Source organism: Plectrocnemia conspersa, unplaced genomic scaffold (genome assembly GCF_051122295.1).
Source record: "Plectrocnemia conspersa isolate PC_06_02 unplaced genomic scaffold, ASM5112229v1 ptg000001l, whole genome shotgun sequence".
Taxonomy (NCBI): Eukaryota; Metazoa; Arthropoda; class Insecta; order Trichoptera; family Polycentropodidae; genus Plectrocnemia; species Plectrocnemia conspersa.
Window position 1 is genome coordinate 30,638,819 of NW_028277165.1, and position 18,754 is coordinate 30,657,572.

Genomic DNA, 18,754 nt, shown 5'->3' on the forward strand with positions numbered 1-18,754 from the left:
CTGATTTAATTGGTAAATTATATTGTGTTTCAAATGTGATTTTTGATTTTTTTTTATTAAAAATTAGACGTTTTACTTTAGCTCCTGATAAATTTTGATGACAAAGAATATAATTAAATAAAATATTAAAAGAACACTTACTTATTTATTTATGTTGCAAAATACGTACATTCATAGGTAGTTTTATAAGTATATTCTCAAGTTCGAACGTGCAGATGGTGCTTTACAATTCACCTTGTACATCTTGATATCAGTTCCGCTTTTTGGTAGTAGTCAGCTGGTAGTCGAATGGGTCGGTGGACTGGAGGTCGAGTATGGATGTTGAGACAAAATCGCAAAGAGTAAAATAAAACATCTATAAACGACGATGAATTAAACTCTATAAGCCGACATTCAAAGTTCTTCTTTAAATATATAAATTAAAGTTATCAAGATGGGTTTAGAAACGAATAACTGTACAGAGAGGCCCAAGGATTTCGATTACAAAAAGGCTTCGATCAAAAGGATAACAGCCATACTGATCGGAGTTATTTTCATCGTGACTATAATCGTATATTTCACACCGATGCCAGGTAAATAATTTAATCGCTACTGTAACTTATAATTCATTAAGATGCAATTTCATATGGTTTTGACGATATTTATCTCTTATTTTTGTCGCACTTCATCGCGTGTTGGTTGGATGTTTAAATGACGTCATTTAATAATTTTTAATGTTATATGTTCTGGTAATAATGGAGGAAATGAAGTCAATGATTGTTAGATAACATGCATTAGTTATTCGTCATAATATGGCGATGATTTATCGTTAGCATGACTTTCGAATATTAATGAAATAAAAAAAGAGTTGCAAAAGTGTTTTTTAGAGGCCGTTTTGTGTTTAAGTTTAAGCAGTTTAAGGTTAACTGGCAGAATGGTAAATATTGAAATTGTTTATTAATGCCTGAGAATAGTTCTATTGATTATTTGAAGTTTGTTTACTTGTATTACATTTTTTGACATCTTATGGTTTTATTTACTTTAGTTACTTTAAATAAAAGTGAGTCTCCACTGAAAAATCGATTAAATTAATATAGTGAAATTTTCTATGTGAATATAATTTATTCATATTAAATTAATTCGATTTATGCTTTATTAGTTATTATATAAAGAGCTACTTTCAATATAAATTAGATTGTTATATTAATTTTATATATGCTAATTGTATTTCCACATAAGTAATTAATTTTGATTCGTTAAAATAAAATATTGGTAAGAACTTCAAGATTTATAGTCGACTCTTCACCAATTTTTTCGGATGTAAATGTAAAAATTTGGAAAATTTTATTGGGACGCTTCTATAATTTATTATTTTGATTATGTTATAAGTGTAATCATTAAGTAGTTTACACCCAAAAGTGAAGTTAAATAATTTGGCAATAACATACATTTTTCGATATCTTTAAATAGAAAAAATATAATAAAATAGTTAATGAGAAAATTTTGCAAAGTGAAAATCATAATATATTTTTATAATACAGATTATATGTAAATGCACCCTTATTCGTAATATAATTAAGACTTTTAACAACCTACATTTTTAAGCCCACGTAGGTAATAATTTTTAATACAATTAGTGTTTATTTATTTATATATATGTATTGGAAATCTTTTTCAGTCTCTTTTAAATGACATTTACATATAAAAATGCACTTTTTAAGTGTTTTTGCATCTTATTTTAATCTTATATATAATATAAGATTCTTATATAAAATACATATACATATATGAATATTTTATTTAAGAATCTTTTCATTTATAATGTTAATTTTAATTAGTTAAGTATGAAAGAGAATGTTTTAAACATTACTTTGAAGCATGTGAGTTGATTAAATATTTATAATAAAAAATGCATAAGATTAGTATCATCTGGAATGTGTATTATTTTATACGCCATACTTTTAGGATAGCAAAAAAATATTTATTTCTAAAATGGCAATATATCAAGTTGTATACAGTGATGTATCATTAGTGTGCAATCAATTGTAATGTTTTATTCAGTCGGAAAATTTACCACATTGCAACCTACTTATATACTCACGAAGGAAATAAGGAGTTGCGGTTGATCCGCAAAGGGATTGTAAAATGAAGAGAAGTTTCGCTATATATCTATATGCTGATATTATAGTATCTCTCGTTGTATTTTGACTTTGTTTTTTTCTTGCCTATTTTATGTGAAAATTTATCATAAAAAATAGTTACATTATGTAACATTGCATCAAAATAAATATTTCATGTAATACTTTGCTCTTGGCTAATCGATTTCATGTTTCAATTTCCTATATAATTTCTAATTTTATGAAATCATACTGTAATTTGCTTCATTCGAACAGGAACACCAAGAAAACCGGACATATTTAGAACTGGTACATATCAGTATGGTTTTATATCATTGATAACCAGAAAGTTTTAATAAACATATTTAGCATTATTAAATCTATGTATATTTATTACGATAACTTATACAGATATACAATGATCTATAAATGCTTAATGATGATTTTAGCCAAATTTCGCAAATACTGTCGCTTTTATGAATAAACTTATCGCGTAGTTAACGATCACAGTTAACTTTCATTTTCTCTCTTTTCAAAGTCGTTCTTTTGTCAACGGCGAGCATTTAACACTCACTTAGAGTTTAACTGTCTGTGAAACTGTTATATGGAGCAATCTTACACTGGCACGTCGACAAATCATGATACACGTTGAATGAGTTGCAAATGTCTAGAAGAAGGTATAAAACGCGGAAGTGGTAATATAGATTGGATTGTGAATTGATAATGAGAAAAAAGAAGCCACTACGTTGTTATACAATACATAATGATGTAGTAGTTTAAGTCATTATTATCTAACTGACCTTTAAATGAACTGCAATACATAAATTGAGTTAACTTTCTAAGTATCTCAGAGATGATTTATTAAATATTAATTATATATAAATAATAACTTGCGCAAAAAAGTGTAAAATATGGACATGGGTCAATTTTGATACAGCAGTTCTATATTTGAGTGCATTAACGATTTATAATTATTCCATTACAATTATAAAATATTTTTTGTTATGGTATTTACTCGTGATAGTATGTTCTACAATTTAGGGTGTCTTTATATTCTTTGGAATAAATTAGATGTCTATCAAAAACACATTTGAAATGAAATTTGCTATTGATATTTAACTGATTTGCTTATATTGTGCAATTCGCCTTTATTTTATAGTTTGTAAAATTATTTTACTGATTGAATTTGGTTCGGTTTAAATCTGTATTGCGTCTTACATACGAGATGTTGCGCAATGTTTTTGAGCATTTATGATAATAAATTAAAATTGGGCAAATTTTTTTTTAATTTGCAAAAAAACAGTTATGGTGCACGCCTAACATAGATGAGCACATCTTTTTTTTTAGCAACTGAAAGCTATTTCCGAAAACATCCTTGTGTTTAATAAGCCAGTTAAGAAGCTAGACGAGTCGTGCAAAATGAGCGTTTCTAGCGCTGAGGTCTTGTCCGCAACGGTCAAGAATCAAGGACGCGATCGCGACTCTCTAGGATATTCTCGCAGCCATAAGTCACTGAGCGTGGTTAGGTTGTTGCATCTGCTTAATAAAGCAATTTAAAAAGTGCTTTAACAAGTAAATGCTATGCCGAGAATGCAATGAATTATATTCAAACGCTCAGAAATATAATTTCCGCAAATTTTATTTCTGGTATAATATTGATACCAGGCGCGTACTCTACTCTCACTCACTGAAAATAAAATTAAGCACAGATTTTACTCATGCTTTATTTAAATGCATTATTTTTCTACGTATATTATTGCCAATATACGAAAAACTATTTATTGTTATTAATTTTAAACCGTATATAATAAAAGTATTTTATATAAGATTTAATATACAGTTTTTAAATTACGGATATGAAATTTTTAATATGATTTATTTTACATAACATTATTTTTTTATATAAGTAGTAGTAATACAGATAATATTTGCTGTATTATTGATTACCTAATGACTAAGCTTTTTTATTAAATTTATTCTTTGTTAAAAACCGTATTAATATTTATATATTATAAAAACATAGGTGCAATAAAAAAATAAAAAATTAGTGTAAAAATATTTTTTTGGCTATATTATCAGCTGTTTTTTTTTGTAAACGCAGAATTTTGCTAAATTTAAACAAAATTAGATTTTTTTAATGAACTTTTGATATCAAATGTTCACACTTGTAGGATTTGCAATTTATATTTCTCCATCTAGCACAAAAATGGAGAAACAACAAAAATGTAGATCAGGTTTTTCAGAAAAATTAAGAAATATTTTTTTTAAGGTTAACTAAAAAATTAGACAAGTTAGTATTTTATAAGTTTGTGTATTTTTTTGGTTATCAAAAAAATTCAATTTTGCAATATGTACCACTCGGTTATTTTGGGCACATCTGCAATTTTTTTATGATTAATAAATTGATAAACATTCAAAAACATAAGTCAGGTTAATTAAAAAAATTGACAAGTTAAAAACTCATATATTAATTAACTGTGTTATATTTTCTATTTTTAGTAAACTATATAACAGTTCAAATTTTTTGCCACAATGGATACAAAAATTATTGCCTAATTTTTAATGTATCTATTTTTTTCGAATAATGTTCAATTTTTTTATATTGTTTTGAAACAGATTTTGCTAATAAAAATTTTAAATCTAACGTTTTTCTACAAATGTCTTTTAAAATAAACAAAAACCCTATTGAGTTATATATTTATCATTGCTTATGTTATTTTTAATAATTTAATAGAATTACGGATTCTTAAATTAGGGAATAGAAATTTTTGATGCGCTGATTTTGAATGTATTTATGATTTTCTCATATTTTTTTCTATATATGTCATATATAATATACATAAAATTAACTATTACTTACATTTTTATTATTGGTTATGATGCACAGTATAATTAAAATAATTGACCCAGTTTTTATACGGTATATAATTTAGTTATTTATGAAGTATATAATTAACATTTTTAATACTACTTTATAATAACGGATTTGTTAATTAGGGAACTAAAACTTTTATTATTTTTGTAATTGTATACAGAAATCAGATATTATATTGCTTTAATAATATTGATGACTTGATAGCTGTAGGCTTTTTGATCATGTATATTTTTTGTTGAAAGATGCTATTTAAATACATATTTATAAAATTTATAAACAAGAAAAATTATACTTGTAATAAAAAAATTGATATAAATTTAGCGCAGAGTTTTACATTTAAATCAGATTATTAAATAGTTAAACCTAATAATAATCTAAAATCTATGATAGCAAAAAATACATATGCTATCCAGGCGCGTGCCGTGAGAACTTTTTTGCGCGTACCGTGAGATACTTGCGGAACGCATGTAACGCACGCCTTTATCTCTCACTCACTCTCGACACTTAACATGCGAGCGAGCGAGCGAAAGGGAAAGTATCTCAGCATATACGCCTGATGCTATACTAATATTTTTTTAAATTGAAATTAATACTAGAAAAAATAAAAATCGCGCTTAATAAATAGCACATATTAATTAAATACGTATTATTTATTATTTTATATTATTAATAATTACAAAATTGCAATTAAAAATTAATTCAAAGTATTTTAAAGCGATAAAAAAATATGATGAATTTGCTGAAAATAAACATACAAAAGCAATGACTTTATTGGATTATACATACTATGTATATAACGATTTATTTTATCTTAAGGTTGAAAATATAAATTTTACAATGGTTTAATTGACATATGATTAATTTATTTTATTTATCTTATTTAATCTCATGGGTATAATTATTTTCATATAACAATTGCGAGATTGAAAGGCGAGCGATTATTGGCGCATTCAATAGTCTTATTGTATCTCTAGAAATCGATCAATCATAAACCTACTTCTTTGAATTACAAGCACATTTCAGCTTCAACTACGGATCACTGGCTACATAAACCTTATTAAGTGAAAATTATATAAACGTGCTTTCCATCGAACGTTCGATCGATTTTTTTACGTCGAGTATCATTACTTTCTTTAAAGTGGAATATATTGTCTTAATTTTATTAATTGCTTGATTTATGATACAGGAAGGGACTAGATTCACGATAGCTTTAGCTACTTTGTCAGACTTTCCCAAATAAAATGTTAGATTTTGCAATATAATCCCAAGGGTCATTTGGAAAGACTCAATCGAAAGTTTGCGCTTTTGTCGATAATGTAGTTTCACAAGAGCACATATCTGTCATCGTTGGAGTGACATGAAAGAAGATCTTCGCTTTTTGTGTACACATAAAAGAACCGTCGACTTTCACCGCTTTTATTGAAGGCCTATAGCGCGTTCCGTTATTGCTATTTCGACGAGTGCTCTCGAGATTGAGACGCTAATTTAAGCACAAGTTTATCAGACAAACACCATTAATCAAATTAACGAGTTATTGTTTTTTATGGTGATCGTTTTGGCGCTCTTCGCTTACCAGTTATTTAATATGATACTTTATTAGCAATATTTTAAATTGACGCTTTTCAACCACAGACCGCAAGCATATATAAAAAATAAACTATAATCATTAATCGATTGTCTAGTTCTAGCTAATACCTTTATTAAAAGCTATAGAGCCTACACTACAGATATTTACTTTTCTGTGTAGTACATGGACAGTAAAAGCGTTTAGTTTTTTAATTATGGTTTAATATATGACCTACAATTTGGAAAGTCATATTGAATATCGTATTTCACTCTTGGAGATTTAATGTGACTGTTCTGCTGGAACAGATCAGACGATCAAAGTGAAGGAGGCTGTTTTTCACAGACTTATAATACTCATTTTGGTCGATCTCTTAACTAATTATTACATAATCGAATAAACTTGTTCAGATTGTTCTGTAGATAAATTGTCTGTATTTATACTTTAATATGTTTTAAGCAATATTAATATATAAAAAATTAAATCAATTTAGATATCCGTTGTTTTTAGCTTTAAAGTGAACATTTACTATTTTTAAGACAAAGTATTTAGTTTGTAATTAAAGCTCGATTAAAGTTTTTAATGTTGTTGATTTGCGCCTTATATATCTGTTTTTATACACATAGCCACCATGAGGGAGGTTTAGGGCTCGCCCACTTTTTGTTACCGGGAGTAATAACGATATTACTGGACTTTTGTATAGCGAACGACCATTTGAACAGTTCTGAAACACTATAGTATGTTTTATATTGTTTCTGCATCGATCAGCATAAACTTATAGATATATTTATGACACTTTTAATACGATTTTGTTTCTCACGTTCAGTGCGTCAATTTTAATTAAAGCTTTTGATTCTGCTGGGTATCAGATAGGCAAATACATAAACTAATTTCAAAATATCATTCAATAAAAAATATAAAAAGATTAAGGGGATAAAAAATATACATATCACATGTATTTCTTAAAAAAGTATTTTTTTAAAAACATTATTTCACCTAATTTTTGTTGCAGATTTAGGATGTATGTAAAACTACGTAAAAACGTTTTACTGATAAACTGTGTTAAGATTAAGTTATACAGAATACAGGATAATTTTATCAGGCACGGGAAAGTTTTAGATATTTTAATTTTTAATAGTGTTTATCGATATAATTCACGCACATAACTTTAAAATTTAGCACGCAATAATTTTAAACCATTTCCTTAGAAAAAACGTGATATATTGCTAAAAAAGAGTTTTCCTTATACATAAATAAGTAATTAGGTTAATAGATTGAGAGGATTTATTTTATTAAATTAATATGTATTTGGCCGTGCAGTGAATTTTTTAAACATTTTATTTGAATTATAACAATCAGATAAATCAGTGTCTTGTATTATTTCACAGCAAAGATGACTAGACACATTCGTCTATAATATTTTCAATACCTCAGATGATATATTGTAACTACTTTTTATATTTACTAATACGCGTATCAATTTTACAGAAGAGTATTTTGAGAGTTGCGACAGGCCGTGTCATGAACTCGATTGGCCGATGATCTGCAGAGTCAAGTTGACTTTGGAAGTATACAAGTCACTCAGCAGGTTTGTGAAGCATTCAAAGTAAATAACGCATGTCATTTTCACTTTTAATATCAGTCGTTTTCGAAGGTCATGCAGAGAGTGTCCCGCAAATTCCAGCGACTGCAACAGAGACTATTGCATTTCAGCCGATGGTCATTCCAGAGGAATTTTAGCAGCCAACAGACAACTGCCAGGACCTAGCATACAAGTGTGTGAGAATGACATCATGGTCATCGATGTGGTAAATAGAGTGCCAGGACAAGGTTTGACTCTCCACTGGAGAGGTCAACCTCAAGTAGAGACTCCCTTCATGGACGGAGTGCCAATGGTAACTCAATGCCCCATACCTAGTTATACCACGTTCCAGTACAAGTTCAGAGCATCAGCTCCTGGCACGCATTTATATCACGCTCACTCTGGAGCTGAGTCTTCGGATGGATTGTTTGGAGCTTTTGTGGTGAGAAGAGCAGATACGTTCGAGCCGCAGCGTAAATTGTACGATTTTGATAAGAACGAACACGTCATGGTCATATCTGAATGGAGTCATGGGTTTGCTATACAAAGCATGTTAGAAGCTGTGCCATTATCTGTCGAATCTATACTAGTAAACGGCAAAGGAAGAAGAAAAGATGATCGAGTCGTTCCTCTATCTACTTTTAATGTATCGAAAGGAAAGAAGTTTAGATTTAGAGTGGCTCACGCTGGTGGCGTTAAAGGCTGTCCTGTGACTTTGGAGATTGAGCGGCATTCTATGCAATTGATTGCTATGGATGGACATTCAGTTGTGCCCAAAATGGTTAATTCTTTAATTTTAGGAAGAGGAGAGAGAGCCGATTTTGTACTGAACGCCGATCAAGAAATCGGAGAGTATCGAATTAAGGTTTATAGCGTTGGAAGTTGCGCAGCGCCTGTTTATAGCGCAGCTGTTTTGAAATATGATGCTGAGATGATATTGGAAAAGCAACAAAAGGTAATTGTAGATGATGATGCTGAAATTGTTGAAAGGAGCGTTTCGATGGCGGAAGGAGAATTGAATGCAGTTGGTGGTATTAAGTGCGGCGTGGAGAAAACTCTTTGTGTTAGCGAAGTGCAATCTTTAGAGAAAATGCCGGAAGTGTTGAGCTATGAAAATATGCAGACGACTATCTATCTTCCGTTCAAAGACAGCAAGAAGCAGGAGCATCATCCAGGTGAGAATCAATTCAAACCAATGCTAATATGTCGCGTGTTGATTGCGAATAAAACCGGTTTTATATTGTTTTCTGTGTCGATTGCAAGAGAGGTTACGTTATTTAGTGCAAGTTGCATCACCAACCATTGCAATGCCGATATTCTTGCCATTGACGTATATTTTTAATATTATTAGTAACTAATTTATTACCCTACATTATTTTTTTATTGAATCCACTGCGGTCCAATTTATTAAATCACAAAAATTAGGCTTCTTACATATTATTTAAAAAAAAATATTTAGGGTATATCCTGTACTCACTCCAGATGTTGGACTATTACCTATAAAAAAAACACCCAAGAATGCAATGACAGAAGAACGAATGTTTCGCTCTATCCTTGTAAATAGTATTCAGTTAATTTGTACATTTTTTTTGCTGAAAACAATCTTTTCATGACAAAACTTTTCGAAAACGAGCGTTCCTACTGCGATGGCGCTAACACGGTTTTATTGCTTTTGACGTGAATTTTTGACTTCTGAGAAGTGATAATTTGCGCCCTCCTATTGCCCAAGATTTGGTTTAAATACCACTCTTATATAAGAAGTTCGTAGTAATATCGGTAAGGATGGCTATCATATTTTTAAAACATAGTATATTATGGAAGCGCAGATAAACTATGGGTATAATACGCTTATTTTTCCCTGAAAGAAATATTTTGAGTTTGATCTAATGAAAGATTAAAAACCATAATTAGTCTTAGAACTTTTATTAGGGTAGGTTTGGGTTTGAACAGAAAATGTACGTTTCGCAAATGTCAAATAGAATTTCATAGACATTTTAAAACAGCATATAATTTCACTAGCACAATAATGTATATTTTACTACGTCTAGAAAAATTGAAATCATATGATTTTATTAGCACCTGCCAGATAAATTATCATATATTATTAAATATTAATAAATTCCGACACGATTTCGCGGAAATGACATATTTTTGGGTTAGATTCAAAACTGTTTTTTTGTTGTTATTTGAGGAATAACACAATAATTATTTTTTTAGAATCAGGGACGTCATTTTATTTTTATACAGATGGGAAGGGGTTAGAAAAGTTGGCAAGTCAGATTTTTTAATATTTCGATTTCATTAAAATTTATGAGTACCACTGATTGACAAGCACTATTTCAAGACATCACATGATGCGAGGGATTAGACATTTTCGCATGTTTAATTAACCCCTCGTCGACTCGCGGTTATACTAATTAAACTAAACCAAGAAATAGGGTAGCTTGTAGCGATACAAAAAGTTTACAACCGCTATTTTAAGTTGTCATAATTATAATATTTTTGAGACGAAGCCCATATCTAGTCGACCCCTCGTCATCAAGCGCGACCACAGAATAAAGAATATATAGAAGCGGCGTACGCGGTAAAAAATAAACTCTGTCCACTGAAAACATTCGGCTTTGTCACGCCGTTTGCAACGGCTCTCCATATTATTTTTTTCAAAATTTGGTTGTGTATTAAATATTATGGGGTGCTGTTCAGTTATAGGGTGTAAAAGTCTAGAACTATATGCCAACTAAATATAAAATATATGGCGGATGGCATAGATGCCTTTGTTAAAACCATTTTGAGCGTGACATATATGCCTTTGGACTTCTAAAGGTTAAAGAAAGTGTCATCCTTATTTAGAGATATGAGATAAATTTTCCTCATTTTTTTCCTCCATTGAAACGGTATATGATACGCGATACTGTCATGTTTTGAAAGTTAAAATAAAAAGTCAAAGATCAATCTGTTTATGATTTTAGTTTATTAGTTTCCTCCGAGACTAATCAAGATAAGTGCTTTGAGTGAAACGGTAAAGAATAACGATAATGAGGTTGTGTAAAAAAATATAAATTTAGGATAGAATATAATGAATTAATTTAAGAATCAAATCGTGATATCATTAATTTACCATACAGCGGATATGGTGTCTGAAAAGTATATTTTTAGTTTTAGAAATTTAAATTTCAATGCATCGACGTATAAAACGAAACATGCTTTAAAGCAGCGGCTTTAGCAAAAACTCTTTGTACTTTATAAATGTCAAAACTTTCTCTCGTCTCAGCGCACGTTATGCGTATAGCAAGTCAAATATTGGCAACTATTTATAATTCTGGCAAAGACACTGTTCGATTTCTAATACTTGTAACCATTTTTTGAATGCATATAAAAACTACAACGTAAACGTTGCGTTCCATATTTGGAATGCTCCAGAATTAAATCGAATAATCTATCAACGTCGATATTTGAACCACTATTAAATATATATATTTATATATTATAAATAAAAAAAATCACAATGAACTTATGGAACTATTATAAATATATATTTTAATAAAAAATCATAATCAACATGTGCAACGCTTCACAATGCAAAACCGCAATATCATTTTCTTTCACCTGGTTTCGTAATGTTAATTTAAAAAAGTTGTTGTAGCTTAATTGTTTCCTTTGTGTAATATAATAATATTTGCAGACGATACAATCAATTTTACCGATTCAATCTTTTGTAAATCTATATCTAGATTGAAATATGATAAAAAGTTCGATTTGAGATGAATCAGTGAAAGCAATCTAAATGGCATTTTTGAATGTATTTTTAATTATATAAAAACAGTTTGTAGAATACTAAATGTTTTTTAAATATATATGACACTCAAATAACAGTAATATAAATAATTGCAAACTTTTACATGAAGCTATTAAATAAAAAAAAAATAAAACAAGCTTATATTTTTATATTAAAAATACTTTTCATGTTCAGTTTTTTAGGACATTTATTTGTTTTAGTTAATTTTGCATTAACAACAATTTAATAACATATTCACTACTTATTTGTAGGCAAATATTAAGAAAAAAATACTTTAATTAAATGTATATGTAAAATGTATTATAGCATATAAAATAAAAATCTAATAATATTTTCTGGAATTTTGCGCTAAAAATACGATACAAGGAAAAAAATTTACATACAACTGAAACTGGGAAAATATAATATAGCTTATAAATAATTTTGATGTACCTACAGTGTAATTATGGCGTCATATTAAAATAAAAATTACATTCAGTTATACACGATTTATATTAACTTATAATTGCATGACTACACAATAAAATACAACCCTAAGTATATAATATTTATATTTCACTTTTAAAATAGTTGTATTAAATCAAGTAAAACATTTGTGAAATGCACTTCAATGTTGTAAAACTATTTATTTTCTCTGTATATATGTATAGAAAAGAACTGCAGGGTGCTATATATTTATTGTAAATCTTTCCTTGAAACATAACGGGCGTTAATGGGGTTAATATAATCAAAAACTACTAAGTTAGCATCACGATATAACACCTGAATCACATATATACTGTAATGTTTTTAGTTTCGATCGTGTCTAGGAGATCAGAAATGGGATTATTATATAATTATATTTCTGATTAACCATAATATAATATCATGAATGAATATCGTGATGATTAAATAAAATAGAGTTAGTTCCTTCATATTAAGCAAGCGCGTACGGCGAGATACTTTCCTTTTCGCTCGCTCGCGTGTTAAGTGACGAGAGTAAGTGAGAGATAAGGGCGTGCGTTCCGCACGCCCTTATCTCTCACTTACTCTCGTCACTTAACACGCGAGCGAGCGAAAAGGAAAGTATCTCACCGTACGCGTCTGAATTATTAGATATTATTTTTTTTCTATTAATGAGAGAGCTCAGAGAATACTTTATATACGTAGTGAGACACCAGACTGAAATCAAATTCTGTAAGTCTGTGTATTATACAATCAATATACGTTACTAGCTCAATTTTATTTAAATTATTTATAACGACATTAATTCGTAATATAAAAAAAAACTAGAAAAACCTAATTCATGATGATCGATTGGAATTACAATATAAATATTTATTTCTCACAAATACAGATACGATTGAAATATAAAAACACTATGGTTCATATGGAGTAGACATCCAGTAATTATTTTTCTGTGAGATTGGAAAATTCTAGGAAAACCTAATCAATAATTTTTAATCGGAATTATAAATATGTATTATTCACTAGTTTCGATCTTTCAGACTATATTAATAAAAGAACATTATTGTATTTTAACTGAGGCTGTGACTCTGATAACATGATGGTGTCGTTTTTGTTCAAAATTCCGTGCGAATTATAAAGATTGTTTGCCCGAAACTGTATTATTCGGCTTTATTTATGCAATCGTTGATTTAGTGCTAATAATTCCTATTTTATTATACCGTTATAATGGAAAAAAATATTTTTGAGAACCTTGCCATTTGATCAATCTTGACGTTCTTTTTTTTATTGGATTTTCAGATTTTTTTTATTAAGTCGATAAGACGTTTGTTTTTTTAAGTAATAAATATCGTTGAAACGAGTCTGGGTTGTCAGTGATTTAATTTAGCAATTGCTTCAGATTTTGTTGATATTTCAACAACTTTAGAAGTAATTTGGCTGCTACTTGTTCCATGCCCAAAATTCCGGGCAAAATTTCTTTTCATACAAACTTCTTAAGCATATCTCTTTAATAGTGATTCGTTGATTACTAGGCATATTTTTTTATCTATGGTCAATTTTATTGGAGCTAAACCTCTCTTTTCTCATATTCGAAATCTATACGGGTTTCTTAGAAACGTTTGTATCATTCATACACCCTAATTTTTACCATAAAATTCTTACGAAAAGTATTTACTATCATTTATCTTATTTAATTGCACTTTATTCCATTTTTAACGTAATATATAATGCTTTGTTCTCTAATTTTTAAAATAAAATCATTAAGCGTTTTAAATAATTGGCTGTTAAGCACAAACTATGCGTCCAATATGACTGAAAATTGTCACGTGCATCACAAACAACGTGCAAAGCAAAAATCAGCTAAACTTGAGTATAAAAATTGCTGTTATTTAGCACATAATAAATTTATTAAATTTGAGTTTTTCTCAATATGTTCAGATTAGGTGAAATTATTATTATATATAGAAAAGGATTTTTTCAAATATATAGTTATATAATTTATTATCACACGTATATTTTATCTCTCTCAAATTTTATGTTACTCCTGAATTTCCCATGACTAAACTAAAACTGAAGTTTTTTATGACACAGGACTTTCAGATATCGTACGATTAATTTATAACTGATAGTTAAAATCAATCAAAAGTCAATCAACATCAAATTGGAAATCTTGAGCCTAACTGATTATTATTATTTATAGCACAATTTAACGGAAGCTGTTATACGAGTCAACGCAGAATGAAAGCATATAAGCTAAAGATGGCGATTTTTTGCCGCATTGTGCTTCGATGCTTATTATTATTATTTTTATTTAAGTGTTACGACTGTTTCAACTCACTCATTATTGATGACTGTTTAAGATATACTGATACTAGATTTATTTCTGTTTTTTTATGATGTCGATTGTGTTTGTCCGCATGATATAAAATGTAATGCGATTGGTGTTGTGTATTGAATACTATTTTTAGAAGAGTTAGATTTTAAGGAGGTCGTGTATGGCGAATTGTGTTCTACTTTTAAAATAATTTTAGATGTTTTTGTATTTGAAGGTTCGGCCGAGATGGACGGTGTGACATTTACGTTTCCACCATCACCGTTGCTGACACAGCCATTATATGGAGATGCTGGGACTCTTTGTGGCCGTGACAAGTGCCAATTTTCCATGAAGTGCGAGTGTGTGCATGTAAAATCTGTGCCACTTGGAAACACTGTTGAAATCATTCTGGTGGATCAAGGTAGAAATTAAAATTATTTAAAAAATAAATATACTTTATTCTAACGTTTTAATATTAGGGTAAGTACTTAGTTTTCTGATTGAATACACAATAGTGATATTCTTACATCAAATTTATTTTTCAGTAATATTTTTTTGATTTGATGTAATGGCGTTAATTCTTAAGAAACTGACCATTTGATTTTTTACTAATATGATATTTTAAATAGATTTCTTAAAAAAATATGTATTGTAGAGGAGCTCATGAAACAACTATAGATAGATGAGATATAACAGTTTTTGAGGATACTATAACTGCATCATATTGACTTAAAATATGTTATGTTCATTAACCATCTGAATCCGTCTTCTTAATTCTAAATAGTGGCAATTCAAAAAAAAATATGTCTTAAATTTTAAAGATATAAAAAATGTCTTATAATTGCTATAACAATTAAATTAAAATGGAAAACAATTTTTCACATTTTTTTTATATTATATATATAGAAATCTATCAAATCCGTATTTTTAGATATAATTGATATTTTTTTACATCCTTTGAAAACAGTTTTTTTTACAATTGTTTTATAAAAGTAGTTTATTAGTGTATTATGCTTAAATAAATATTTTGTCTTACAGGAGGAGAATCTGAGCACGTGTTTCATCTTCACGGATATAGCTTTTATGTGATAGCTACAAAACAGTTCTCCGAGCCGATACTTTCAGAGTTCATCGAAAAGATGCATCTCGAAGGTACCTTATTTGACAAGAAGAACCTCATCGATCCAGTTCAAAAGGACACAGTGACAGTGCCAAAGTTTGGCGCTGTAGCCCTCAGATTCAAAGCGGACAATCCAGGCTTTTGGATTCTGAGAGACGAGCGCTCAAGTCAATGGACCAGAGGTCTGGACGTACTGCTCCAAGTTGGAGAGAGGTCAGATTTTGTGCAAGCTCCGTCTGATTTTCCCAAGTGCGGCAGTTTCGTAGGACCTCATTATTTTTTAATTTGAAGCATCACAGTTGCAAGTGAAATTCATTTATGACCCAAAAGCGACCCAGGAGTAACGGATTATTTTATTGACGTGATGTAATTATCACAAAGTGGTCGTAGAAGTGGAGAGAAATCTCAGTTTATTGTGCTTTAAGCAATCAATGGTTTACGAGTGTTTTAATTGATTTATGTTCTTTAGATTCTGAATCGTGAAACGAATATATTAAAAAATCTATATATCAATATCTAACAGTTCATAATTTTTTAGTACAGACTCATCAATTATTTTTGCACTTATGAAAGTCTCAATCTCAAGCACAGAAGCATATAATCTTATTGGAATATTTGTTTAGATAAATTAAATCATATTGATATACATATGTAAGTTATGTTTGGATTAATATTAACGCTAATACATGTATTTTGTGTGTAATTACATATTTATTAAATATATATACATATATATGAGAAACTGTGCAGTGCTCTAATTTTCTTTAAAATTGTCTAGAAATAGTCTGATTTCTTACTATTTGATCTCTTGTTCTAAATTATAAAATAAAATACGACCTGCAATTTTTTTATTATACAAAAATAATTCTTGTGAACCGTCCATTAATTATATTTTATTCTCACGATATTAATTAACGTTTAGGGAAAGTTGAGCTGTCAAATCATCTTAAAAGAAATTGTTACCAATTTCCTCTTTCAATTTCTCCTCTTAAAATTTGTTTTAAAATATAATTTTTCCTCTTGAAGATTGTCTTGTAATCAGATCGATCCGCCCTTTTAGAAAGTTTTTTTCAATGTCCTTATTGGCCATACATGGTTCGATGCCCACGAAATATTCCACTCAGCGATCTTAAACATTTTTTGTGTGGAGTGACAATCGTATATAATATTTATACAACTTCTGAGCAACAGCTTAAAAAAACTCTACATCAAAGGATTACTTTCATAAGCACTTTCCAATTGATTTTTAGTGACACAATTCAGCAAAAAGCGCATTGTCTGATATACAACTAGCGACAATTTCGCATTCAAGAATAGAAACCGCATTAACTATTATGCTAAGTCAATTATTGTTAGTCTCGGTATTATTGAATTATTTATGAACAGCTCGTAGTGGCGTATTTAAAGGTAGCCTAAACATTTGATTAATAAAAATTATATTTAAGTATCGTATTTACGTGTTAATATGTATATTTATTAGGCCTACGCTTTCGAACGACTGACAACGAAACTTGTTATGAGTACGTATTTTTTGTGTACGATTTAAAACAAGTTTCGCAGTCGAATCACTCTTTAGTGTAATTTCAACCGAGTAAATTATAAATTTGCATCTGATAAATAATTGTTCTGTTTACTAAACTGACATTATTTGGGACGACATCGGAATTGGAACTGTAAATATGCACACATTTCTAGAGAAATGAATCAATTATGCAAATAATTTATATAATATAAGAACATTTGATTATGAAACACTTCTATGCGATATGTTAAAATGTGATAATTTTTTACTGTTACCGATGATGTTGTGTAAGAGTTTTGTATATTTTTTTACAAAAATGAAACACATTTGTTACGTTATTTTTTATATAAAAATAAAATAAAATCTGCGATGAAAGAAAGTGTTTTTTTTATATTTAAAACCCGTTATACATAGCCTCTTCAAAAAGTTCCCAAACTTTCAAAAAATAAAGTAGTGATATGCGGTTTGTGGTATTAAATGATCTATATTAAATATTGTTTTATTTAATCTAGAGATCAAAACTCAGATTTAAATTAATAAATAAATACTATGAATCATAGTCTATTAACATCTATTTCATATTTACTTTTACATTTTGGTTTATTATACTCTATGGTTAACTTACATTGTAGATTGTGATTAAAATATCTAAAGATTTCACTCTGCTTTGGCGAATAAGGCGAGAATTTATAAATTTCGCGCTCGATTATTTGTACACTACGCGGTCAAACTAAAGGTCAGTTTCATTGTAAAACGCAAAAAAAATATGTTTCGAAGCGCAGTTAAATAAGCACAGCTTATGAAATATAAAAATAAATATTATTTTCATCTGAAGCAAATACTCTACATCTTATTAACCCTTTGAGTGGTATCGCCGTACATGTACGGTGGTCGATCTTGCAGATAGTTATAAATTTACGAAATAATAAGTAAAAATCATTATTTTTAAATAATATTTATTTTAATGTAAATGATTTTTATAGAAAATAATACCAACAAATTAAACCGTAAGAAATAAATGCACATAAAAAATATTTTATATAAATATTGAGAGCCTCTGAATTGATTTCAAAAAATCCAATAAACCGAAAAATATGTAAAATAAATTAATGAAATAAGATATGTGCTTGCAAAGAACTCATGATTTCTTGCATGTTTAAATTTGCAATGGAAATTTTACACCGTAAATTATTATCTGGAGACGCCACACGTCATTCTTATCTCGTGTTAATTGTCCGGTAGTCGCTAGACTGAGTCTGAGAGAGTACGCGACCTGCGTCGCGTCGTTTGGCATTACAAAAAAAAGTTGGCAAATGGGTGCCGCATAAGTTAAAGGAAACCCAAAATACATTTTAGAGCAGCATATAATTTCACTAGTGCCTATCAGTTAAATTATATTTTCGGGTGATCCAAACAGTCATCGGACTTTTTTAAAAAA

General features: G+C 29.1%; 1 protein-coding gene across 4 annotated transcripts; it reads left to right on the forward strand.

Annotated features, from left to right (window-relative positions):
• Window positions 1-262: 262 nt before the first annotated feature.
• On the forward strand, window positions 263-17,695 carry LOC148239582 (multicopper oxidase 3-like). 4 transcript variants are annotated; one of them, XM_088187647.1, is made up of 6 exons: window positions 269-341; window positions 426-572; window positions 8,024-8,123; window positions 8,178-9,292; window positions 14,892-15,095; window positions 15,713-17,695. In XM_088187647.1, the coding sequence occupies exons 2-6, from the start codon at window positions 434-436 to the stop codon at window positions 16,081-16,083; spliced, it is 1,929 nt and encodes a 642-aa protein (XP_088043773.1). In that variant the 5' UTR covers window positions 269-341; window positions 426-433; the 3' UTR covers window positions 16,084-17,695. The 4 variants fall into 4 exon arrangements, with proteins under 4 accessions (XP_088043796.1, XP_088043786.1, XP_088043773.1 ...); XM_088187653.1 differs by having other exon boundaries at window positions 8,190-9,292; XM_088187670.1 differs by having other exon boundaries at window positions 263-572; window positions 8,190-9,292; window positions 14,910-15,095.
• Window positions 17,696-18,754: the final 1,059 nt, after the last annotated feature.

Bases quoted from the DNA above. Each gene is read 5' to 3' on its own strand.
- LOC148239582 (XM_088187647.1), top strand. From the start codon at position 434: ATGGGTTTAGAAACGAATAACTGTACAGAGAGGCCCAAGGATTTCGAT. The intron at 8,124-8,177 runs GTTTGTGAAGCA...TTTTAATATCAG, and splicing joins GTATACAAGTCACTCAGCAG to TCGTTTTCGAAGGTCATGCA. The intron at 9,293-14,891 runs GTGAGAATCAAT...AAATAATTTTAG, and splicing joins GAAGCAGGAGCATCATCCAG to ATGTTTTTGTATTTGAAGGT.